At 40.8% G+C, this 26,053-nt stretch overlaps 1 protein-coding gene across 1 annotated transcript in view; it reads left to right on the plus strand.

Annotated features, from left to right (window-relative positions):
- Positions 1-17,199, plus strand: part of LOC108802120 (carboxypeptidase O-like) — a 54,697-nt gene extending 37,498 nt beyond the window's left edge. The window contains exons 8-12 of the mRNA XM_018574006.1: positions 4,194-4,304; positions 8,704-8,794; positions 10,473-10,675; positions 14,458-14,542; positions 16,658-17,199. Of these exons, the coding sequence (XP_018429508.1) occupies positions 4,194-4,304; positions 8,704-8,794; positions 10,473-10,675; positions 14,458-14,542; positions 16,658-16,923 (756 nt within the window). The 3' untranslated portion in view covers positions 16,924-17,199. The remainder of the gene's footprint in view (positions 1-4,193; positions 4,305-8,703; positions 8,795-10,472; positions 10,676-14,457; positions 14,543-16,657) is intronic.
- Positions 17,200-26,053: the final 8,854 nt, after the last annotated feature.

Genomic DNA, 26,053 nt, shown 5'->3' on the forward strand with positions numbered 1-26,053 from the left:
CTGAGGCGTAAATACTGTAAAGATATGAAATCCTTCCTTGTAGTAAAGTGTTGCTCTCTATGTAAGTGCATGATTTTGCTGATCTATCCCTCAGCCTAGTTTTTTACTAAAGCATGTTAGGACAGTAGCCTACTGGATTTTGTGGCCTGGGATGCATGCACCATCAACTGGCCCCTTCATAGTAGGCGCAGTATGCTGTGGGGTAAAGAAAGTGCACCCCACAAAGTGTACCCCAGTGGTTGGTGGCCATGGTGAAAGGTGGTGTAGATCTCCTGCTAGATGTTACTCTAAACGTAAAGTCCGACATAGTTATAGGAAGGTAATCCAGGTAAAATGCAGATAATAATCGCCTCCTAATGCTGTTAAAATTTTGCATTTTAATCTCTCTTACTTCAAACAACATTCCTCTTCCCCAATACAGTGACCCTGTATCTTGCTGCTTCTTTTCTATGATTGGTAAATCAGGGTGGTCCTGATTAAATCTGACCTAGAGGCATCTCTAGATATACTGGAAAGTTAAGCAATTGCATGGAGACATGCCTCTACTAATGTATACCAAGATGAAGAATGGATTATACTGGAAGCAGGAAATGAATGCAGCTTCCTATAGTTTACTTGGCAATTCTGCATTAAATTGCTGCAAATCCTAAGGCTTCCCTTAGTATGAGAGTGGTCATAAATGTGGGTATTTGACCCTCAAGGGACCCTCCTCAGAGCACTGCAGAAACCTCTATTAACCTGGAAAGTTGGTTATGCTGACCTAGCAAATTTATATGAGTAGAAGGGGGGAGAAAAGGGCTGCACTGGCAGATGGGGTTGAACAACAGCAATCAAGGCAAGGTCTTATGCAGCTGTTTAGAAGCTGCCATCCCATGTCTATGAGTGATTTTGGAGGTGAACAATGCATGCTGATTATATTATATAGGGATATAGTAGTTTTAAGATAAGTTAACATACTATGAGTGCTATTTCTCAGTATTATTCACACCCTTTCACAGAAAGAGTCACATTCGTTTTCTCAATGATATTGACATATAATAGCTCCTACTGACTGCAAAGTTTATTCATGGAAATAATGAAAACCAACGCTATTAGCATATGTTGACATTGACTGACAAAGACTTTGACCCTGGCATTGATGTTGACTTAACATGCGCTAAAACCCACTGACAAGGAATTCCAGCTGTTCTTTAAGACGCTTAAGAAGATCATTAATAGGCCAAACACTAAAATGAATGCATCATCCCACCTTCCCACGCAAAAGTTAATCATTAGAATGTCATATGTGTCCAGAGTTTAAGGTTCAAGAAGTATAGAAAGTAGTAGGCTCTCATGATCACACTTTGTCATGCTTGATAAAAGAAATATGGCGAAGATTTTCATATCATAGGTGCACTAACATATTTTATACAAATTACTTTACAATAAATTAAATGTACGTAATATTTATATTTATTTATAGCGAGGTATACTTCAAAACTAAGCACAGTAAATGTGTAAGGTTTCATTGACTGAGTGGTGTTTGAGTAATTTCAGTTACCTGCTGACCTCTTGTATCTCTTGAGGACTCCAGGAGCAAGATCTTCTTGATATGCTTGCCAGCTTTTCTTCCACCCACCTTTTAGCGTTCACTGGTAATGCCTTCCTTGGCATATTCCTACTGGTTCTGTTGCATTTAATACAACATAAAATAATTGAGAAATCAAACCAGGACAGAACGGTCTTCTCATAATAGTTTCAGAGCCATGGGGGCCTATGAAGAATCTCCAGGGCTCTGGAAGATGGATATTGGTAGATGGATCTTCAACATATAGCAAAAACCGTTTTGGGGTAAAAGACCTTTAAAAATCATTATCTTTATTCTACTATAGTTAAAGTGATGCTTTAATTCAAGAGTTGAATCTTAAAAATTTGTTCAAGTACCTTAACTATTAACAAAAATGTAGCTTATTTGTGTATCACTCGGCTGTAGATCTTCAAATCATCTCTGAATGACATGGAGGGTGGCTACTTTTGTTCCCCATGGTCACATGAGCCATGGTGTGTTGCAAAGCAGACACTGCTCCAAGCTCACTTCTGTGGTGGACTACAATCTCAATAAAAATTAGTAAACGGGAAGTGGGTGAACACATACCGTTGTTCGCTCACTTCTCGATCTATCTCTGCAGAGAGCCGTGACTGTCACTCACTGCTCCCTGCAGGGATTCCCCCCTCCCCTGTCCGATCCTCCAGCGCTGACTGGCGAAACGGACGGGGGAGGGCACAGCTGGCTCTGCCTCTGGATAGGCAGAGCCAGCTGTCAATCCCGCAGCTGGGTGGATCCAGACAGCATTGTCGTGATCTGTCCCGGCTGCAGCATCTCAGTATACCGCGAGCTGTAGCTCGCGTTATACTGAGCTTTGGGTCACGGGAGAACGCTAGCTTGTGTTCTCATGTGACCCTTAGGAGAAATATTGGGAAAAGGCCTGACCCCATAGTTCTCCTTCAAGGTATTTGAATGCATTTTTAAGATTCAACTCCTGATTTTAGTGTCACTTTAATATTTTTTGCAGTTTCAGAACCTCAGTAATCAAGTCAGATTTATTATAACTACAATTATAAGATATTCTGCCTGGACCTATGCTCTCTTAGTGCTGTTTTATTTGGATATTAAAATTTGCTCAGGGTTTATGCTCCATGTATAATCGAATTACTTGTGTCTTCTTTAGCTCAAGTAATATTCTTTATTGATCAGGATTAAAGTGCAACTTCAGCTTAATTTTTTTTTCTTAAAAAGACATATATTCCAAATCTTGTAGCAAGCATTTTTTCCAATCCTTAAATGTTTCAAACACTTTTGATTAACAAAATGAAGAGTAGTAAATACTTAAATCCAAGCTTGCTTCTTTGATGGACTACAATCTCATGTTTAATTTACTAATTTGTAGGGATGTCCCGATACCAATACTAGTATGCTAGTTGCATAGCACCAATGCTGGCACTTTCAATTTTTAAATAGGTTTGGGAGCACTTGTAAAGCAGCCCCTGCTTGTCCATCCCCCCCCCCGCTGGCCCCTCCTCTCCAGGGTCCATCCCTCCCCTCCAAAATTCATCCCCCTATGGCCCTCCCCCTCCCCACCATGGTTTTCGGGCTCCCCCGCTCTTCTGGGGGGCCTGGGACCACGGCAAAGCAGTTCAGGATAGAGTGGAGAGCAGAGCGATGAACGTTCGTTCTCATCTCTGCTCTGTGATCAGTGAGACAGGAGCGCTGTATTTACATCGGTTCCTGTGTCAGCTGTCACAAATGTAACTGTACAGATGATCCAGCATAATTTGTGTTGGATCGTCTGTATTGGACATCAGGTTCATAAAGAGAGCCTGTCACCGCCAAATTACATCACATTCGGCTTGTTAGGCATGGTAGTTTTTTTGAGATTTCGAGGGCGCGCACAATTTTAAAGCTTGACATGTTTGGTGTATTGTTACCCGACGTTACCCCGTCTTTAATATTTTTTTTAAAAAGTGGGTGCTAGCAAACGTTTTATAACATAACATAGGGAAAACAGGTTTTTTTTTTTTTAATTGTTGGTACTTTTTTCATTATATAGTAAAACATAAAACCCCAGTGGTGATTAAATACCACCAAAAGAAAGCTCTATCTGTCCCTAACAAATGGTATACAATTTGTTTCAGTACAGCGTTGCATGACTAAATAAATGTCAGTCAAAGTACTGCAGCACTGAATACTGACAAATGGCGTGGAGAGGAAGGGCGTTTAACACCCCGGTCAGCAAGTGGTTAAAATCCTTCTCTGCTTCTAAAAACCAGAAAAAAACTTGTGCCATTTGTTTCTTTTGAATTCAGAAATGATTTGAGGATCTACAGGCCGAGTGATACACAAATAAGATACATATTTTTTTACATTTTAACACTGAGTTAAGTGTCACTTTAAATTTGATCTTGGCATCTAGGTTTTGATGAACTCTAGTAGTAAACGGGTTAAACTGTAAGTATTTTTCCTACAACAAGGGTTGACGCTTTTTCCGACATTTCTTTAGGTTTATGGTATGGTACCTGTTTACATGATCATGGTGTACCTCTTTAAGGGTTTTCTTTTTTTTATTAGAACATAAAAACATTAATGAACATCATATTATTGGAAGGCTGGTATTTGTCAAGACAAATGTTAACTCTTCTTCTAAATGTATCATTAGATTGTACAGAATTATCCGAAAGATGCACGTTTAAAAAAGATTCTCAGAAACCTGGATCTGTATGTCTTGCCTGTTCTAAACATCGATGGCTACATTTATTCGTGGACCACTGTAAGTAAAATTGGAACATACTTTTTACTCTTTCTTGTTTCATATTATTTAATATCTGGGCAGAATTAAAAGTGTGTGTGAAAATTTGGAAGTGAGAGGGAATCCCTCCAAAGAGAGGTACATCCTTTTAGTCAGTGGGGTCACTAGTGTCCCCATTGGAAAATGTCTCATCTATTCCTGTTCTGAAGACAACCTGAAATTTTGGCTTTTCTTTCACATTCAGTGACAGAACAAATGATTCAGAACAAATAGAGAGGGTGAATCTTCATAACAGGGACACAGGCAACAATAAAAACCTGACAGGCGATATTCTAATTCCTAGCTATTCCAAAACTTTAAAATGTATTGGCTTTAGTTGCACTTCAGCAGACCCAAATCAGATCTCCTGCCATGCCAGATTGGGCTGCATAAAGTTGCAGAGCTGTGTAAATCTCAGAAGTGGATGGATACAAATACAAATCCCATGGCAGGTATAACAGCTCCCCCTTTTGCCACCAAAACAGCCTTGGCCCACTGAGGCATGGACTCCACTAGACTTCTGAAGGCATGATGTGGTATCTGGCAACAAGCCATCAGTAGCAGATCCTTCAAGTCTGGTAAGTTGCTAAGTGGGGTCTCCAGGGATTGGACTTGTTTTTTAGCACATCCCACATTTGCTTGATTGGATTGAGATCTGGAGAATTTGGAGGCCAAGTCAACACAACAAGCTTGCTGTTGTGTTCCTCAAACCATTCCTGGTGCCATCTCTTCCCCAGGTAAGCGTCACACACACGCACCCAGCCATCCACCTGATGTATAAGAAAACATGATTCATCAGACAAGGCCACCTACTGCAATTGCTTTGTGGTACAGTTCTGATGCTCATGTGTCCATTATAGGCACCTTTGGAGGTGGACACGAGTCAGCAAGGGCACCCTGGCTGATCTGGGGCCACAAAGCCCCATACACAAGAAACTGCAATGTACTTTGTGTTCAGACACCTTTGCTTTGAAATTACATAGTTACATAGTATTTGAGGTTGAATAAAGACAAGAACTTTTATGCGGATCCTGGGGTTGCTTCCTGGCACAGCACCAATGGTTTTGGGGTCCGGTTCAGGGGGTCTCCCAGGAGCTGCAGGCAGGCAGTGTTACTTCATCCAGATAGGGATAGTGGTTAGCGTTAGCTGGGGTTTTGCAGGCGTTCAGACTGCTATAAATTGGCATTAACTTTTTCAGCAATTACAGTAGCTCTTCCATTTGGTTGGACTACACGGGTCAGTCTTTGCTTCCCACGTGCATCAATGAGCCTTGTCGCCAGTTCACTGGTTGTCCATCCTTGGATGACTTTTGGTTGGTCCTGACCATGCAGATTGATAACATCCCACAAGCTGCAGTTTTGGAGTTACTCTGACCCAGTCGTCTAGCCATTACAATCTGGCCCTTGTCAAAATCAACCAAATCCTTACACTTGCCACTTGTTTCTGCTTCCAACACATCAATCTCAGGGACAAAATGTTCACTTGCTGCCTAATATATCCCACCCACTTCCAGGTGCCATTGTAACAAGATAATCAATAATAATCAAGATAATCAAACTTCACCTCCCAGTGGTTATCGTGTTATTGCTGATCGGTGTATATTCATCTGTATATGTTGCTGATTGCCTGAAATTCAGCTTTATTAGCTGCTGTAGTGTACAGTAGGTTGGTTATGAAGTAAACACCGAAATATAGCTGTACACTTTTTTGCTTTCTTTACAAAATTAAAAATCAAACCGCAACATGTGGAAGATTTGCAGACCTTGAGGCCTTGAAAATATTACAGGGTGATCTCACCTGTTTTATCTTTTGTAGAGCTTAGAACATTGTTTCAGGAGACTGTAGCAAGTTGCCTGTATTTGATAATGTGCTTCAAATGAATTCTAAAGAGGTAGAAGTCAACAATGTAGTAAAATCTGTAGCCAAGTGTACCAAGGCATTTGTTTATATTTAAAAGGAGGTACATCTCTAATACCAAGTACAGAGAATGCAAAGAGCAATTTCTTTCATTCAATGCAAGTGTATCAATCGCCCAAACCTTTTTTTTTTTTAGCTTTTTTAGCTTTAGAAGGAAAATTGAGAAAGATGGAGAGATGCCTTCACTTCTTGTCTGGTAAAAAGATTGCCCCCAGAACAGGAAGTGGGGGTAAATCTCTCTAACAGCCATACAGACAGAAGAGAAAATAATTTTGTAAAGGGTAATTCCACTTTCCCAAGTGAATTTGGAAAAACGGAATTACCGCCACCAATCTGCCCCCTGCCACTGCTCTTAACTTTAGCCAAACACTCCTTCCCCTTTGTGGCTGCCGGTGTACTATCCATACTCCGTACACAGCTGCGCAGCCCTGTGTACGGCCCTATATATAGACCAATAAGTGCTCACCATTTGCAAGCAGAATTTGAAATACTGAGTGCAGAGCTGCGCTGCTGTGTACAGAGTATGAATAGTTCACAAGCAGCCATGGAGGGGCAGGAGCATTTGGTTAAAGGTAAGAGCATTGGTGGGGGGAGAGGAGGCAGATTGGTGGTGGTAATTCCATTTCCCAAATTCACCTGGGAAAGTGGAATAACCCTTTAAGTTAATCAGGAGAATGGTAGAACCTCTGTCAGCATTTTATTGTTGCCTGATTGCCTGTTGCAGATTTCCCTTCACTTCCACTCTAGTAAAAGATTGTCCCCAGAACAGAAAGTGAAGGGAAATATCTCTAATGGAGCTCTGGATAACAGTAACACCTGACAGAATTATGCTTTGGGGCTGTTTTTCCTTAGCTGGAACTGGGGCTTTAATCAAGGTGGAGGGACTTATGAACAGTTCCATATATCAGTCAATTAAGACTCAAAACCTTCAGGCCTCTGCTAAAAAGCTGAAGATGAAGAGGAATTTCACCTTTCAGCACAACAACAACCCAAAGCATACCTCCAAATCACCAAAAGAATGGCTTCCCCAGAAGAAGATCAAAGTTTTGGAATGGCCCAGCCAGAGCCCAGACCTGAGTCCAATTGAAAATCTTTAGGGTGACCTGAAGAGGACTGTGCACAGGAGATGCCCTCGCCATCTGACAGATTTGGAACGCTTTTTCAAGGAAGAGTGAGCAAAGAATCCCAAGGCAAGATATGCCATGCTGATAGACTTCTACCCATAAAAGACTGAATGCTGTCATACGTTGTAAGATCAAAAAGTGCTTCAACAAAGTATTAGTCTAAGGATGTGCATATTTATGCACCCATGTTATTGTAGGTTTTTTATTTTTTATTTTTTCCCCTTTTAAAAATTTCAGTTTATTTTTAATTGAATTGCACTGATTATAGGTCACGTTAAAGGTGGGAAAAATTTCAGAAATGATTTATCTTGGTCTGATATTTTTACGTCTCAAAAACCTGGAATTTTTACAGGAGTGCGCAGACTTTGTATATCCACTGTGACTAGAAGTCACCTGCAATTAAAACCTCCTTTCAGATGTGTGGATCCGGAGGCAGCTGAAATATTGACTTTTCATGTAAAACTCAAGCTTGCCTCGCACCCCTTCCATCTCCCTATCAGTTAGGAAAGCCACTCATAAAGGACCAACATAGAGTGTCAGGAGGCAGGAGACATGAGCCTGTCTGAATTTTGCATGAAAAGTATTAATTTGTAATTTGTGTATAAATTCAGCTGCCTTAAGGTGGCCATACACTTTGCAACCATCGCAAGACGTTAGTCTTGTGATGGTTGTAAAGTAATTTAAAAAAACGTACGATCTGCCCATCTTGAACAGGCAGATCGTACTTGCGATCATCGGAAGCCCGCCCCCCTGAGGGGCGGGCTTCGGATGACCGCAATGCTGAACGGGCAGTGTGCGCATGCAGTGCAAGTGCAGGGCACCATTATAGTAGATTGTATGCAGCAAAAAAAAAAAAAAGGTTTTTTATTGCAGAAGAGACACACAGTAGGGTCCATGTATACACAGTTTGCAGGGCCATTCACCCTGTGAATCTCTGTGAACATTCATTTTGTGTGAACAGGCAAAAACGAACATTCTTACTATATATTTTTTTAAAGTTGAATATAACATTCATAAAATACGACATCATGCCCACTAGATGGAGCTGATGAGCATAGGTAATAAGTATTTCCTAGACATAGATAGAGTACAGTGAGTGGGCATTGTCACCCCAGGACAAGGAGTGTGTTACTGGAAGGATCACCAGGTGAAAATAAAGGAAAAAGAAAACCAATGCAGCCCCCATATCTAAGGACTGGTAAGTTGTAATATATTTGATTTTAGTTCTTGTGGTTAGATAAACGTAAAGAATATCACAGGTTATTTGTGGTCATTTGAAAACAGAACCAAAACATGGCTTGTTTGGTCGGTGATTTACTTTGAATCAATCATTCCCTAGGACAGGCTTTGGAGAAAATCCCGTTCTATGCATGAAAATGGGACGTGTTTTGGGGTGGACCTTAATCGGAATTTCAACATCAAATGGTGCAGTAAGTATAATCTGAAAAATCTGTTATATATGTTCCTTCATGAAGTTTATTAATATTTTTATGCTCTACATATTAGAGGTATATCAGTACTGAACCGTATTGGTAGTCTTTTTAAAGTCCAGGTATTATATTGTATTTACATTAAATAATCTGTTCCATTTGTAAAATTAAAATTTGTTTAATACGTTTAGGAATAGCTCTCAGCTAAACAGCTTGGGGCCTCCTGGACGACATAGGCCAACTATAAAGATGTATTTGTAATCATGGTAAATAGTAATTTTTAAACCAAGACTTTGAAAACAGCACTTTAGATGGCATGGTGTCTGTAGCATTGCTTCACATTATCAACTTCACTGTATTCATGTGTACACAGATCCTTGTCCATTGCCTAGTTGGTACATTGATCCATGAGCTTCAATATTGAGTCACTGCTCCAGAATAAGTCTACATAGAAGGAGCTGTGATATCACTTACTGTATACTTTCTCCAAGTCAGTAAATAAGAAATGACGGAAGCCCCCCAAACGAATTGCTAATTGTTAATTTTAAAAAAATATGTAAGAGCTCAAAATACTCTCCTAAATCCCTGGTCACATGATGCACTTGGTCCCCGACTCCTTATCATCTTCCCTTCTTTGCCTGGGTAATGTAGACATTTCTTATGCCCCGTTCACACCAGGGAGTAGTGGGGCCACACGTCATGGGAAGGTGCGTTCCCTCACAATTGCGGGACTTTGTTTCCTGCATTTGGAGGTCATCTCCATTGATCCCCATTGGGTGCCTGTACACCACCCGCGGAAAAGTAGTACATGTAGCAAATCTGGCAACATGTGTTCCGCCACGTTTGGGGTGCCATTGCCTAGTAAGAGGTGACCTGTCAGCACAGGCATAGAGTGTAGCACTGGAGTAATGTCACTTGTTGACAGGAGCTGTGTGGGATGCAAACCAGAACATCCCAGGTTTTGAGATGTGTATGGCCCTTACACATATACCTGACTGACTCTTAGCCACCTGGGATGCTCTGGCAGGTGGTGGCAGGTACACTGCAAATATTGTTATATAGAGTGGCCAGTATACAACGGACATGTTGCTCTGCCTGTCACCACCCCAGGTGACCGAACGAGATGCTGCCTCAGGCTGCCTCATTAAAGGGATGGCTCTGCTTTGGCTGGAGATGTACAAAAGGAGCAGAGTCTACATACTCATTGCTTCACATTTTCATGCAGACATGGCTATAGCTCCACTCCCTTTGTCGGTACTCTGACAATCCTAAAACATACATGTTCTCTACAGTATACTGGAACACCCAATGCAGACTTCTTGCTACCTCCCTTATTCAGGAGGGAAAAAATGTCAGTACTACGTTTCTAACAGCAACCAGTCACATCCCAAACTGTCTTAGAAGCTGGGATGTGATTGGTGTGTGCGGAAAACTAACAGAGAGAGGAAGCTACACAGTAAACGCATTGGAAAGTACACTCCTGCTGCCCTCCCATGGATGTCAGTTGCTTGCTGGAATCTAAATACAGGGGATTACACATAACTCAGATTAAAGTAAATCAAGTGAACTTTTTAAATAAATCACAGTTGCAGTATTTTCCAGATACCATTACTAACTCACCAAATGCTTTCAGTCTTTGCCCGGGAATTGCTCATTAATTTTAGTCTGGTATGTGCAGATCTGGGATCATCCAAAAATTGCTCAGACAATTCTTACTGTGGAACTTCACCGGTATCTGAGCCAGAGACCAAAGCAGTGGTAGACTTTGTGGAGAAGAGTAAATCAGACATTATCTGCTTCTTGACAATGCACTCATACAGCCAATACATCCTGACTGCTTATGGCTACACCAAAGACCTACCAAAGAGCTATAATGAAACGGCAAGTAATATTTTTATTATAAACCTTTTTTGTGTTTTTGTGTTTTTTGTAGGTGTGGAATAGCAGGAGCCAGAGACGGATTTACAGACAGGATTTTAGACATGGGAACTTTTTTGTTATCTTGTAGAAGTTGCAGTGTTTTCATCATGTCCTGGTCGTTGGTGCATTGCAGTGCCTGAATTCTGAATACTGTATAAATAAAAAAAATGTCACTGCACAGCACAGCACGGCATCTCAGATGCCCAGTGGGAGTTAACTCGGGTTGCCATGTAGAATAAGTGGCAACGCACTGCACTGATACCGTGCCGTTAGTGTAACGATATAGCGTGAATTTTAGTTTAACCAAGTTCCAATACAATGTCATCATTGCTTAAATGTTCACACTTGTCATGGATCCCTGAGAGCAATCAAACAACGCCAAAATATTCTTCATTAGAGACTGTCGCCGCAATCTGTGCAGCTGCCTACGCTTACTGCTGTCATAAATATGTGTCAGGTATTAGAGCCAGATTATAATGAATAATTAATTAGTAGTGCCCCCACCTACTTTCATCAAAAGTAGGAAAATATAAATGAATAATAAATATAATAATAATACCCAAATATCAGGAGATAATGAATTTGTTTCTGTCTGGATTATTTAAAAACAGCAAAATCACTTTGTAAAATAATCAAAGGTATAGCAAAGGTAGAAATAGTTTTACTTTTTATAGGAGATTACATTACAATGATTTGGACAAAGGATACACTAAAACAAACAATAATTAATGTTATAAACTAATGGTTAAAACTACTATACAGTATATAATACACTTTGATCACTATACTAAATAAAAGTATTTAAAATCTAACCAGCCCAGGAAATACGTCAGGGATCTGTTCTGGAACACAGAGCCTATTCGTCACATCCGTCCAGCAGTGATAGAATCTAGGAAATCCAATAAATGGGAAGTGTGTTGCCTCAATGCCTCAGGAAAGGTTTCAATGTATCTCCAGGAATTCAGTCAGTATCAGGGACCCAGGAGACATGTATTTTAAGACCAACAGGGTTATTCATTAAAGTGTGAAGAGTTTGGAGAAGTGAACAATCTAGGACAACATAGCTGAACTGGAAAGTGAACTGAATTTGAGAATTTGTCCAAATCAGCTATGTTGTCCTAGATCAGGGATGGCCAAACTGCGGCCCTCCAGCTGTGGTGGAACTACGAATCCCATGAGGCTTTGCAAGATTCTCACAGGCACAGACATGACTCCCGGAGAGAGATGCTTCATGGCATTTGTTGCTTCACCACAGCTGGATGGCCGGAGTTTGGCCATCCCTGATCTAGGACAACATAGCTGATTTGGACAAATTCTCAAATTCAGTTCACTTTCCAGTTCAGCTATGTTGGCCTAGATTGTTCACTTCTCCTGCCTTCTCGAGACTCTTCACCCTTTTGTGAATAACACTGTAAATGTTCTTCTGTACTTCATCAAATATGTCCAGAATCAATCCATTCTCTCTTCTCTCCTTTTTCTCCCTTTTCTGGGATGTCCTCTCAGCTGGCTAAAATATTTCTCCAATGTTTGCTCGTGACATCATCAAAATTTGGTTGTGGGTTTGCTCTAAGCGTGAGAACTCCTTTCCTATTGGCTGAGGAATTTATGATAATCAGTTGTATTTGTTTTGGGTGTGCCTATGTGATACCATGCCTGGCCCACAGATGTTGCTAGAGACTTACTTGTAATCTCTGAAGAGAAAGTTTTGTGGTGATTGACTGACATGAAATTGTATGGATATCAATAGATATATAGCTTTCATTTTGATAATATTTCACTACAGTCCTATACCTTAACATGTATTAATGTGTGTCAGTCTCCTAGTTTTCCTTGGGCTGGTTCATCATTGATTCAATTGAAACATTTTAAATATCTACCCACATATATCAAATTACAATATAGTCATGTAACAATCAGTGACTATACATTTTGGTTACACATTTTCCATATAGCATGTATGTAATAATATTTGATGTTATCCCATGAAGGTGAACAAAAACCCCAGATTATTTTATTGGGGAAAAAATTCCTTCACAACCCTCGATGTCTTGAATCTGTTGAACCATCAGAGCGATAGGGACATCTCGTCCCAGAATAACACCACATATTTATATCTCAAAGATACAGTATATATAAATTCTCATTATTAATGAACTGGTTCTGATCCCATTTTGAACAGTTAAATTACGATTATGCACGTGGAATTATTTTCAGAAGTATATAGACATATGATGTTTCCATATTCTATATGTAGTGTAGATTGTTTAACTTTCTCCTGATCATAAGTTCAATTGTGAGAATTTCTGGGAGGGAATTCTGACAATTGTCACACAAGTGTTTATTCAGTATTCATAAAATCCAAGGTTGTCTGGTCACTCCATTTAAAACAATGGAAGCTTGAGCCTCAGCTTGCTTTCCTGACATCCTGCTGTGATAGGTTTCTCTTCCAAGGTTAACTGGTAGTTTTAAAACAATGGGGGTTTTCACAAAACTGCCGAGGGCAGCCGTGTGAATAACCGACCCGAAGTGAAGTGAGCCGAACGCTGTTGGGCTATTCACTTCAGGCTTGTACGGCTGAAGTACAGCCGTACACCGACTGAAATCAGCCGTACATCGGCTTGCTGCGGCTGGGTTTGGGTCGGCCAAACATGCTCAGCATGTTCGGCCGACCCAAAGTGCAGAAGGGGTTCGACTCAGCTGATCCAACATCTGGATCGGCTGAGCCAAACCTCCGGCAGCTCACTCGCTGCTGTTCGGCCTATTCTAATAGGGGCTGAACAGCAGTGAGTGAATAGCCAAATGCCACCAAGCGGCATTCTGCTCGGCTATTCTGCTCGGTACCTCTGTGGTACTGAGCAGAATAGAAAAAAAAGTAGAAAACGATTGGGCGGAGCTAGCAGTGACAGCTAGCTCCGCCCAACTGTGTTCTATTGGCCTGGGACCAGCTGTCATTACAATGAGAGCTTGTCAGAGCCGGCGGTGATATCAAAGCTGGCTCTGCTAAGCTATTATCGTAATGACAGATCAGTATCCCTGGTTACCCTGTAACCAGGGGACGCTGTTCTGTCATTACGATGAGAGCTTAACAAAGCCGGCTTTGATATCACCGCCGGCTCTGACAAGTTCCCATGAAAGTTCAGCGTCCCCTGGTCACTAGGTAACCAGGGGAGGCTAGGACCTGGTAACCAGAGGACGCTGATCTGTCTCTACATGCAAGTGGACGGAGCCAGCCATGAGATGATAGCTGGCTCTCTGCCTCGGCCTTTACCTCGGCTCAGTCAAGCCGAAGCATATGCCTTCGGCTCGACTGAGCTGCTCGGCCAACTTCGGAAGCTGTACGGGCTATAGTGAATAGCTCGTACAGTAGCCCTTTGGTTCTACTGAACCGAAGGGGTCCTGGGGCCGAAACTAGACGAAGGATCAGCCGTAGCTACGGCTAGATCCTTCGGCAGCTTTGTGCATAGACCCCAATGTTTTTTGTCTCGTCAGATTGCATCAGGTGTACCTTTTAATAATCTACGGTTTATTTGGGCCTTTTTGATCAATGAATTGGGTGACCTTCTCATATCCTAAAATTAAGAGTTAAACATTTTGTAGACATAAGGATTCCGGTGGTCTCGTTTAGATTTCAATACAAGGAGTGAGTCTATTGTTTGGTCCTGTGAGAATGACATGAACTGTATAAACATTCGGTAGCCATTTTCATTTGAATTTTATTTCCAAATGTATACATTTTTTTTCAGATCAAGGTCGCACAGATGGCAGCATCGGAGCTGAAGAAAAAGCATGGCACAGTTTATAAAGTGGGGAGTTTTGCTCATCTTCTATGTAAGTGGATTATTGTAAAAATTTGGAAGTCTGTAATATTATATATGGTGCCACAATCAGAATGCAAAATGAGCAATATACTGTACTTCCTTTTGACAGATGTCATCAATGTGGTACATAAGTGTAGATTTGTGAAACGGTATGGCCTCTGTATTTATATGGAGCTCATTAAGGGTCTTTGTTGACTGTAAATCTTTCACTCACAAGTCTGTGAGAATGTAAAATTAGCTTGATGCCCGTCAAATGCAGGTCAGAAGGAGGTTAACTGCAGGTCAAATGCACCCGCAATGAATTGTGAGGCCAGGTTCACACCTAGGGGATTGAGCTATTGAAGTGTTTTCGCGCGATTTTGCTTTGAAAACCACACGATTTTCAATGCATAGAGAGTTTCCATTGACTCTGTGTTTTGAGCGATATTGTGCAGCTAAATCTGCGTTCTAAATCACCTAGATGTGCGCCAGCCCTGAATGATCTCAGAAACATCTCAAACTCATGTCAAAAGCAAGCTCATCAACATCACCCAAAACCTATTGACACATATCCTTACCATACTTGCTCCCTCTCTTGTATTTGGCTTGCATCTAGTGTTTACTTAAAGGAGAACTATGGGGTTAAGGCTTTTCCCCATAGTTCTCCTTAGGGTAACGGGAGGACACAAACTAGCGTCCTCCCGTCACCCTAGGCTCAGTATACCGCGAGCTGTAGCTCGCGGTATACTCAGACGCCGCAGCTGAAGCGGATCCCGACAATTTTGTCTGGATCGGCCCAGCTGCGTGACTGACTGCTGGCTCTGCCTATCTAGAGGCAGAGCCAGCTGTACCCGCCCCCTCCCCCGTCCGTTCTGCCAGTCAGCGCTGGCGGATCGGAGCGGGGGGAATACAGCCCCTCCCCTGTCACGGCAGAGAGCCGTGACAGGATCGAGAGGTGAGCGAACGTCGGTATGTGTTCGCTCACCTCACGATCTACTGAGCCGACCTGTGACAGTTTAATTGTCACAGGTCGGCTAGAACTATGGGGTGAGTAAAAAGCACTCACCTCATAGTACTCTTTTAAAGAGAATGTAAAGTTTTTGTACATGTTTGCCTAATTTATATTTAGGGCTCAAAAATACAATTCTAAAATGATTTTTCCTGTTTTCTAGTTAAGAAAATATGAAATATTGAATATTTATATTATGTAGCCCTCTGCCTAGCCAGCAGGAGTCTTCTTTTAATATGTGAAGCATTGTATCACTTTCTCCATTGCAGAAAGAAGAACATGGTTTATAGAACTCAAATTATCATAATAGTGACTCATACCCTATCAAACAGCTAAGCCCAGGGTTTCAGTCAGACAAAGGCAGCTGGCATCAAAGCTGATATTTTATGCTGTCCCTTTAGATTACCCATAGTGCTTGGGGAATCTTTTGTTGTATATTAAATGTTTATTTGTAAAACAGAGGGGTCTATTCACAAAGCTGCCGAGGGCAGCCGAGTGAATGACCGATCAGAAGTGAAGTGAGCCGAACACTGTTCGGCTATTCACTTCAGGCTGGTACGGCTGATTTCAGCCGTATATCGGCTGAAATCAGCCGTACATCGGCTTGCTTCGTGTGGCTTCGAAACAGCCGAACTGTAAAAAGCATATTATTTATCAATGTAGAAAATATTACAACAAATATAACAATTAATGAAATAAATACAACTGACCCAAAGCCATTTCAATTTTTTAATAATAACATAGTGGTGGAATTGACACCATAAATGTATGACTATGGTTCTACAACAAAGAAATAGAACTTTCTTCAAAGCACCATTAGCAACAGATCACCATAGAAGCTCTAACTACTGTATATGATGCATATTTTGCATACAATAGCTGTATTGTTAGAACATTAACAATGACTAGTCCCCTGACCCTGAATTTTAAAAAATGCACTGATAAAAACCTAAAGACAAATAGATACCTCTGATCCTTCAGCCATATCCTGTATGTCCATCACTGTGCTCAAAAGCTCAGTCACTACAAAATGTACTACTGTAAAAGTGTACTTTGTGGAAGTTTCATTAGGCTATAGAATATAATTGCTGTAATATATTTAACTATTTTGTTTTCTATATTTAACTCTTCCTGCAGATGAAGCATCTGGAACTTCTCAAGACTGGGTCCATGACCTAGGGATTGAATTCTCTTATACTATAGAATTAAGAGACAATGGTACTCACAAGTTTCTATTGCCAGAAGATCAAATCCAACCAACATGTGAAGAAACAATGGCTGCAGTATTGACCATCATAGACTCTGTGCATGACAAATATTTTCCTAATAAGGCGCCTACAAATGTTCACATGCTTTATTCCGTTGTCCTTCTCCTTTATACAGCAGTTCAATTATTTGTATAGCTTTATTGATGAATTTAACATGCAAGTATATGAAGCTGTTTTCTTTTCTTTTAAAACTGAATTGAAATTCAATATCCGATATACTCAGTCAATGTGATACTGCTTACTTGTCAAGCAAAATGATTCAACCGGCAAAATACATCTAATCAAATGAGCTCTTATAGAGCTTTTTAATAAACATTGAATATGTGATTTTCTAGAACATAGATAGCAAAGCACAATAGAATATATACAATAACCAAATCCTGGTCTGGTAAGCACATCCGTTTTCTGAAACATTTGAATTAACAGTGAAACAATGAATCTAGCTCATTCTGCAACCTTGCTGAGCCTCATAGAGCAAGAAGCACTGACGAATGACTGTATACACTAAAGGATGCATATATGAAACAATCGCAGAGTCATTCCTTCTGCGAAAATCTGACTTTACATTTATTATTATTATACAGGATTTATATAAGCCCTCAACAGTTTGCTCAGCGCTTTACAATATAAGGAAAACATTACAATACAATAGAAGACAAGATGGTAAGGAGGGCCCTGCCCGTGAGGGCATACAATCTAAAAGGGAGGGGCAAGTGATACATGAGGAGGTATTGTTGCGCCACATTTTTACCACTAGATGGAAACCGAGAAGCTTCAGAAATTCCTGTACGCCATGGCTCTATCTAGTGGCCATAAAACATATAAAAGTCAAGTTTTCCTACTGCTAAGCATTGGTATCATCAACATTGCTCTTTTGGCAGCAGTGATCACAAGGTAGAAGGTTAAGATGTGTGCATTCAGCGGGTCTTTTCTGCCCGTGCGTGCCCGCTAGGGGGCGCGCGCGAGCAGAAAAAAATTGCCGTCTGGAGACGGCAACCCGCAGATGCTGCAGTGCCGTCCGTCCGTTTTTTTACTACGGGCGGACGGCAAGAGGTTAAGGAATATCCTAGTTCGCATTATGTCATAACCTACGAATGTATACCTTGGATTTACCTGAATGTTCCAATGTAATGTAAAACAAAAATAAAAATGTTTATTGAATGAAAAAAGTCAAATTTTCAAAGAAGGAATGGCTCTGTGGACGTTTTATAAATACATCCCTTAGCCTAATTACATATTCTTAATGTTAAATGTCTTGTCATTGACTTGTGATTGTATTCAATTGAGATTGTCACTTTATTAAATGAACCTACTGGAAAAAAATAAAATAAAGACTACTGGTTGACATATATAACGGAATGTTTTTATTTAATAGATTTACTTGCCATTTCTCCTTCCTGAGCCTTCCTTAGAACCACTCACTGGTCTTTGTGAACGTACATTTAAATAAAAATGATCATTATGCATTAAGAGTACGTCAGTATGCAGTTGAGGCTCATCCTATGACTTCTCTATTATCCTGAGTAATTTAGGGGTAAGTTGCACAGCTTATAAAACTGTGAACCGTAGATAAGCAAATACAAATTCCATATGGCTTTATCATGCAATCTGCAGAATGAGTTGTGTAAGTCACAGAGGTTAATAAGCAAAGCCCGAGTTTAGTCAGACAGCCATAAATTAACTGAATTATGTTAAGCAATTCTTATCCTTATTCTACTCATCAAGCCTGTTACCAGAGCTAGCATGAATCTGATCAATTAATTTCTCTCTGTTACTGGCGGAGACTTTAACACTGTTTGGTGTGTATAGTCACAATACTTAGTGGAGTGAATATTCAAAGAGCCAACCTCCATGATAAGCAAATATTGTCTAAATAGTAGAGCCATGTGTATTCTTACTTGAATCTTAGATTGCTTTGTGTATTTCTTCCAGATCTGTGTAGTGGTTCAGCATAACACCTTGCCTTTGGACAGGAACTTCCTGTATTAGGGGTAGGTTCACACCTAGGCGATTTAGCTCCTGGATTTAGCCACGTGATATTGCACAAAACAGAGATTTGCATTCAAATCTACGGAAGCTGTTCACACCTTTGCGATTTGTATCGCGGTAGAAATTGCCTGTTGTGCAAAAAGGTGCAGGAGTTATTTTTGGGCGGTTGTCACGTGATTTGGGTCCCATAGACATCTCTATTAGGGATGCACCGACACCACTTTTTTAAGACCGAGTACGAGTACCGATGCTTTTGATCACGTACTCAGTCAGTTTCTTAATATTATGATTCATGAGATGACGAGGGAGCATGACGCCGGCTTCCCGGCCAATCAGAATGCCGGGCGCTGCGTCATTACACGGCACCCGGATTGGCTAGCTTTCTGACCAATCGGGAAGCCCGGGCAGCGCGTCTTTATACGCTACCCGCCTTCCTGATTTGCCAGGAAGTCGGCTCCATGCTCTCTCATCACAAGTTTTCAGCAGAGAGCCTATAGTGGGTAGAGCCTGTTGGATCCTTCCCACAGCTCTGCTGTCTACAGGCATATGCATCCCAATATTGCTCCCACCCTAAGTGCTAAGTGATCACATGATCTGTCCCAGTATTGTTATAAGAGAAAACTGCTGGGAAAGGCAATTTACATTTCACATGAGCAGGAATTGACATTTCTGGGGAAAACCTGTACAGAAGGCACCCAGTTGCCATTGTTATTCACAACATCATTACAATTTTTTTTTTTTTTTTACAATTTTAGAAAAGTTAGATGCAGATTGAAATGCACGGATTATTTTCAAAATATTACTTCTAAAAGATTTCCGTCTGGATTGTATTGGCTTTTGTAGGGCTGTTTTGTATTTTCTTTGTGGATTTTATATTTGCTCTGGATAACTTAGTGTTAATGTCTCACCTGTGTTAAATTTTGCCCCTGTACAAACCATTAGTAAGACCTCATCTAGAAGATGCAGTTCAGTGTTGGGCACCAGTTCACAAAAAGGATGTTGGGGAACTGGAGAAAGTGCAGAAAAAAATGGCAACTAAACTCATAAGAGGCATGGAGGAGCTCAGCTATGAGGAAAGATTAGCTGAACTGAATTTATTCACTCTTGAGAACAGGCGATCAACAGGAGATATGATCACCATGTATAAATGCATAAATGGCCATATAGTGAATTTGGTGCAAAATGATTCACTTATTTGCAAAGGACAAGGGGGCACTCTTTGCGCCTGGAATAAAAGAGGTATAACCTTTGCATACAGAAAGGATGCTCCACAGTTAGAGCTGTGAAAATGAGGAAAAGGCTTCCTTAGGAACCAACACCAGAAATTGTTGATCTGGGGGATAACAATTTGCATTAGGGGATTTGAAAGATTTTTTTCCCCCTGTTGGAGCAAACTGGACAATACTGTAAAGAAGGTTTTTTCCCCCTAGGGATCAACTGTGCGAATAAGGTTCTTTTTAAGGCAGTTTTCTTTTTATTCTTTTTTTTTCTGTTGGTTAAACTTGGTGGACCTTTGTCTTTTACTTACTTAACTAAGTGACTATGTTTGGGGCTGGTATTTTACCTTCTTATAAAAGGTGGCTTGATTGTCTAATCTTCAGCTTAAAAAAGATTCCAATTGGGTCAAAGCGTGTAATTGTTTTTTTTCTGAGGGTTTTACACCAGGAGATATGTGGAAAGGAATGTTCAATCCCCAAATCATGTCAAACATCTAGACTTAGATAAGTGCTTGTGTACTCGCCTGGATGTTGAACAGAGTTTGTATCTGATTTCTGAACTTGATCTGTGCCTTGGAGACATCTATAAACTGAACAGCTGCGGTTTATCTGCTTGGAAATGATATGCAACATTGAGAAACTATTGTGGATTATACCCTGGATTTTTTTAGACAATACCAATTGCTGTATGGCCGATATAGATTTTATTAAATGATATGGCGTAAAGAATGGGTTTTTAATCACAATAATTTACAAAATGATACTAAGTGGTGGAGCCCTGAAGATCCCAAACGTTTATCTCTGCCTCATCAAATTTTCACTTTTCTCCAGAGCCATATTCTAATTAGGATATGGGACGGGAACATATATGGCTAAGCTGCAACAACTTAAATTTCTCTCTTGGAATGCATGAGGTCTCCATGAACTTGACAAATGGAAGACCTTGATCTGTGCTCTAGCGAAATACACTGTCTGGCCAAAAAAAAAAGTCACCACCTGGAGTTAGCTAAGGAAATAGGTAAGAGCCTTCCATTGGAAAATTAGTCTAGGTTCAGCAACATTATGTCCCCAGAAAATGAGGTCAGCTGCCTACCTGAATATACAGAATGACCAGGTTTTTCCATCAATTGATTTTTTTTTTTTCTTCCATGCTGGCACAGGCATATTTCAAGATGACAATGCCAAGATTAATCGGGCTCATATTGTGAAAGAGTGGTTCAGGGGGCATGAGACATAATTTTCAGTGTTTCACACATGGATTGGCCACCACAGAGTCCAGACCTTAACCTCATTGAGAATCTTTGGGATGTGCTGGAGAAGACTTTACACAGTTGTCCGACTCTCCGATCATCAGTACAAGATCTTGGTGAAAAATTAATGCAACTCTGTTGGGATATTGCATAAGCTTATCGAAACGATGCCATGGTGAATGTGTGCTATACTCAAAGCTAAACGAAATATTAGAGTATGTGACTTTTTTTTGGCCAGGCAATGTATTAATCAACTAATGTGTGCTTGCAGGAGACACATTTAATAAAAGACACCACTGATCTCATTGTAGATCAGAAATCAAAATTCTATTATTTTTGTCATACCTCTTATTCATAATATCCTTATTCACAAAACTATACCAGTCACCGGCAGGCATACTAAAACAGATGTGTTTACCTTTTTGCATTGTACGGTGGGCATTGCTTTATTTGTGCTAATTTGTACACCCCGCCCCTTACTCAGCCAAAGTATTCAAACAATTTGCATGATTCTGGGTAATGTCTAGGAACTTGTTTGTGATTGTTCTCAGATACCTAGTGTTATGGACCCATCTAAAGATAGATTTGGCACTGTTTGGGTGTTTCTAGCTGCCCCCTTTACCTTACTAGTACTCCAGGTGAGGGCACCGGGCCTAGTTAACATCTGGCATATCCCTCATTCAACTGTCAGCCAATATAGCTGTTGCTATCCCACTCATGGAATGCTCTGAAGAACAGAGAGCACTGGGAAAGAAAAGCCTTTCTTGTTACTGGTCATCATTTTACCATTCATTGTACATCATAGTACATGGGGCAGAGAAGAGGGGAGAGGAAGCACATGTAATTTAACCTTCTGGAGCCGCCCCTCACGTTGATGAAAATAATCTCATGGAGCAGCTTCCAGGTGAACAGCTTTTTCTCCGGAAACCAACAGAGCAGGTGCACAGGCGTAACAACAGAACGGAAAGAATTGGCTGCTATAGCATTGCCGCTAACAATAAGGAAGTAATTGAAAACAGCAGGATCAATCAGATATTTACCAATCTTGGCAAGATACACAAAGAAAGAAATTGGGGTTTACTGACACTTTAAGTCAGGCAGCCATGTAACAAGCAATTGTGGTAAGAAGTCAGCAATGGCAAAACAATTATCTTCACAACAGGTGTACTTAAAGCAGAACTCCAGTCTGCAGCAATTTATATTGTATACATTTCCCCCTGGAGACTGGATAGCTGCAAAAAGCAAGGGGTTCATTTTAGGGATGCACCGAAATGAATTTTTAGACCGAAACCGAAAATAAAAATGTTGTCAGGCCGAAACCGTTTTTTTTTTTTTTACTTTACTGTTGGGGGCTTTGGGGAAATATCAGGGGTGTAAACAGACCCCTGATATTTACCTTTTCATTGAAAATGAGATTGAGGAAACAGAGTCCTGAATCTCTTTTTCTGCAGATTCTGTTATGAATAAACAGTAAGCCTCTATACTGAGCGTTCCTGTTTATTCATAAACCGTGGATATAGTATGAGTTACTATGTCCACAATCATGAATGAACAGGAAGTGATGTAGAACATTTCCTGTTCATTCATAACTGGGAAAACAGTAAGCATACTTTGTCCTCAGTTATTTACAAACATTTAGTGATCAGTCCTGATCACTGAGTGCTTGTAACCCGCTCTCCATCCTGACTCCTCCGCCTGTCACAGGAGGCCGAGCAGGGCAGAAAATTAGGAGAGCTCGGCCTCCTGTGAAAGGAGAAAATGAAAGACCATCCCATTGTACACTAAGCACCAGAGACTGAAACAGAGTGGAAAGAACTGAGTTTTGCTTTAACCTCCCTGGCGGTATTCCCGAGTCTGGCTCGAGGTTAATTTTCAATGCTAGGAGCGGTAACCCCAAGCCAGACTCGGTGCTGCAGAGAAAAGTAACACTCACCTTGCCCCTGCGATCCCGCGGCGTCCTGTGCTGTACGCGGCCGAAAACGAAACTAAAAGTCAGATGCCGGCATCTGACTTTCAGTTTCGTTTTCGGGCGTCACATCCGGCGGGAAATTCAAAAGTGAAAAGTTGCAATGTACACAGAATACACACAATACAATGTAATCTGCTATGATTACACTTATGTATCAAACTATTTCACGTCAATTTTGTCCCTAGAGCTTTGTCCAGTGCCCTGCCTGACACTTTTTCACAATTATAAGAAATTATAATATAATAAATAATTATAAAAAATTATAATAAAATAATGAAAAAAATGGTCCAGTAAATGGGAATTCTGGGGTTGTTGCCTGATCCGTACCACAGTAAATAGAGTACCAAGTTCACACATCACTGAGCTCGGTCGCAGAATCCTCGCTGTCCTCACTTTCAGTGTCTGTTGAGGAATTTATGAATCGCTATCACTCAATTCTGCAAGTAGTTCTAATTTACTATCGCTGTTTTCTACCTGGTCTAAAACCGCTTTTGACCTAAAACAGCGACGGTTCTGCGACAGAGCTCAGTGATGTGTGAACTTGGTACTCTATTGACTGTGGTACGGATCAGGCTGAGCCCCCAGAATTCCCATTTACTGGACCATTTTTTTAATTATTATATTATAATTTTTTTAATTTCGTGTTTCAAACTTCATCATACCTGGGATGTCTACTGGACTCGTTTGGACAGATTTAGGGGAGTTATTCCTAAGATTTACTAAGAATTGCGGGCCTACAATACATAACACCAAATTTCCATGAAAAACAATGTACCGCTTTTGGTACAAAATTCTTGACATAATCATACCGCCAGGGAGGTTAAGGAAGACCACGACATCTGACTACATGATCACCCACATAAGAAGCCAGGACATGCACTCCAAGTGTGAAGTATGATTACGTATGATGAAGCTCAGGGAAATATTAGATTACAATAAAAATAATTGATTATCTTTTCTTTTTTATCTAAGCACTTTTGTAGGTTACTGAAAATACATTTATTTTTCTACACTGGATGTATAGTTAACCCAGAGGGCATGATGGAACTTGTAGTTCAATTACGATATGTTCCAACATACTCTCATTGTACCTGTACACCCCCACATATTATGGGGGGTGCGCAAGAGTTTGTCCTGCCCCGGCGCCGGTTACGCCACTGGGTCTCTGTACTGTGCATCACACCGCCGGTCTCTGTACTGTGCATCACACCGCACGTCTCTGTACTGTGCATCACACTGCCGGTCTCTGTACTGTGCATCACACCGCCGGTCTCTGTACTGTGCATCACACCGCCGGTCTATGTACTGTGCATCACACCGCAGGTCTCTGTACTGTGCATCAGGTCTCTGTACTGTGCATCACACCGCAGGTCTCTGTATTGTGCATCACACCGCAGGTCTCTGTACTCGGCGTCACACCACCGGTCTCTGTACTCGGCGTCACACCGCAGGTCTCTGTACTGTGCATCACACCGCCGGTCTCTGTAATGTGCATCACACCGCCGGTCTCTGTACTCGGCGTCACACCGCCGGTCTCTGTACTCGGCGTCACACCGCCGGTCTCGGTACTCGGCGTCACACCGCTGACCTGACGGAGTTAAGGCTGGGGCAGGGTTGGGGTTAGTGTGACAACTTGTGGCGAGTAACTATTAAGGCCTGGCTAGTAACTTAGGACTTGAAATTTTGAGCCCTGGTTAACCTATTTAGAAAAACAGTTCAAAGTTTGAGCTCTGGATGGGTTGGGACTTCTGGGGGATCTATCCCTTCTCTCTCAATATTCTAGTTTCCTCCTAATTCTTCCTTTCTTTCTTATGTGCTTGTTTCTTGTCCAGGAGATGCCACAATCTTGTGGGGCTCTTCCTCCCCCTCTTGGGATGTGCGTTGATTTTGGCTCTATTGTTTGTTGCACAGTCCCAAAGAGCTGGTGGTCAAGTCTCCTCATTTTATCATACGGAATTGTTTCCCCCTCTTATTGTATATAGAGTTTGTTTTATCTTAATTTACTTACGCTATGCTGAGTCATGACGTTATTTTGACTGATTGGACATATACCATGACAATCTGATCGCATTCTTTTTTGTTCCATAGGTTTATCCTTCCAAATTAGAAATGCCTACGTTTATACTTACCTGTACCTGATATGGTTGAATTGCTGATTTACATTCACTTATTGGATCCGGTTCATTCGGTTATTTTTACTGTGTTTTGCTTCTTTTGACTGGTGTTTTGTTTGTTGTAAAAAACGGTTTTGGTGCCTTTGTATTTTTTCAATAAACTTAAAATTTAAAAAAGTTCTTGTTGTTGGGCTTAGAGCTTTATATATATATATAATCCTCAACGGAATGTACGATTTCATATTTAGATTTATATATAAAAACAGAAAAAGATGGATGAGCTAAGGCAATGAGTGTTCAGCCTTGTACCCAAGCTCCCAGCATGTTATGCTTTGAGGATTTCTCTGTGTAATAATCTTCAGGATAATAACTCACCAAATAAATTGGCTTTATGACACACCTGAGACTGCACACAATTTAGAAAATCATTCCAATGCATCCCATTATATCCTACTTAACTATTGATGAGCAACTGAGACCACTGTTAAAGTGTACCGTGAACATAAACAGCATGATAGATTTTTTTTACCTTGATCTATATATGTACAGCTAAAAATATTTTGTGGCCTATTTACTTCTTTGCATGGAGTTAAAGCGGAACTTTGCCCAGATCTTTAAAAAACAAACACACCTTTAGAAATGTTTAGTAATGACAATCTACAAACACATACTCTAGATAATGGCACGCTTTGTATTCTTTGCATACCTTATTTGTCTTCCCCCCCC

The sequence above is a fragment of the Nanorana parkeri genome, unplaced genomic scaffold (genome assembly GCF_000935625.1).
Source record: "Nanorana parkeri isolate BGI_ZX_2015 unplaced genomic scaffold, ASM93562v1 scaffold2671, whole genome shotgun sequence".
Taxonomy (NCBI): domain Eukaryota; kingdom Metazoa; phylum Chordata; class Amphibia; order Anura; family Dicroglossidae; genus Nanorana; species Nanorana parkeri.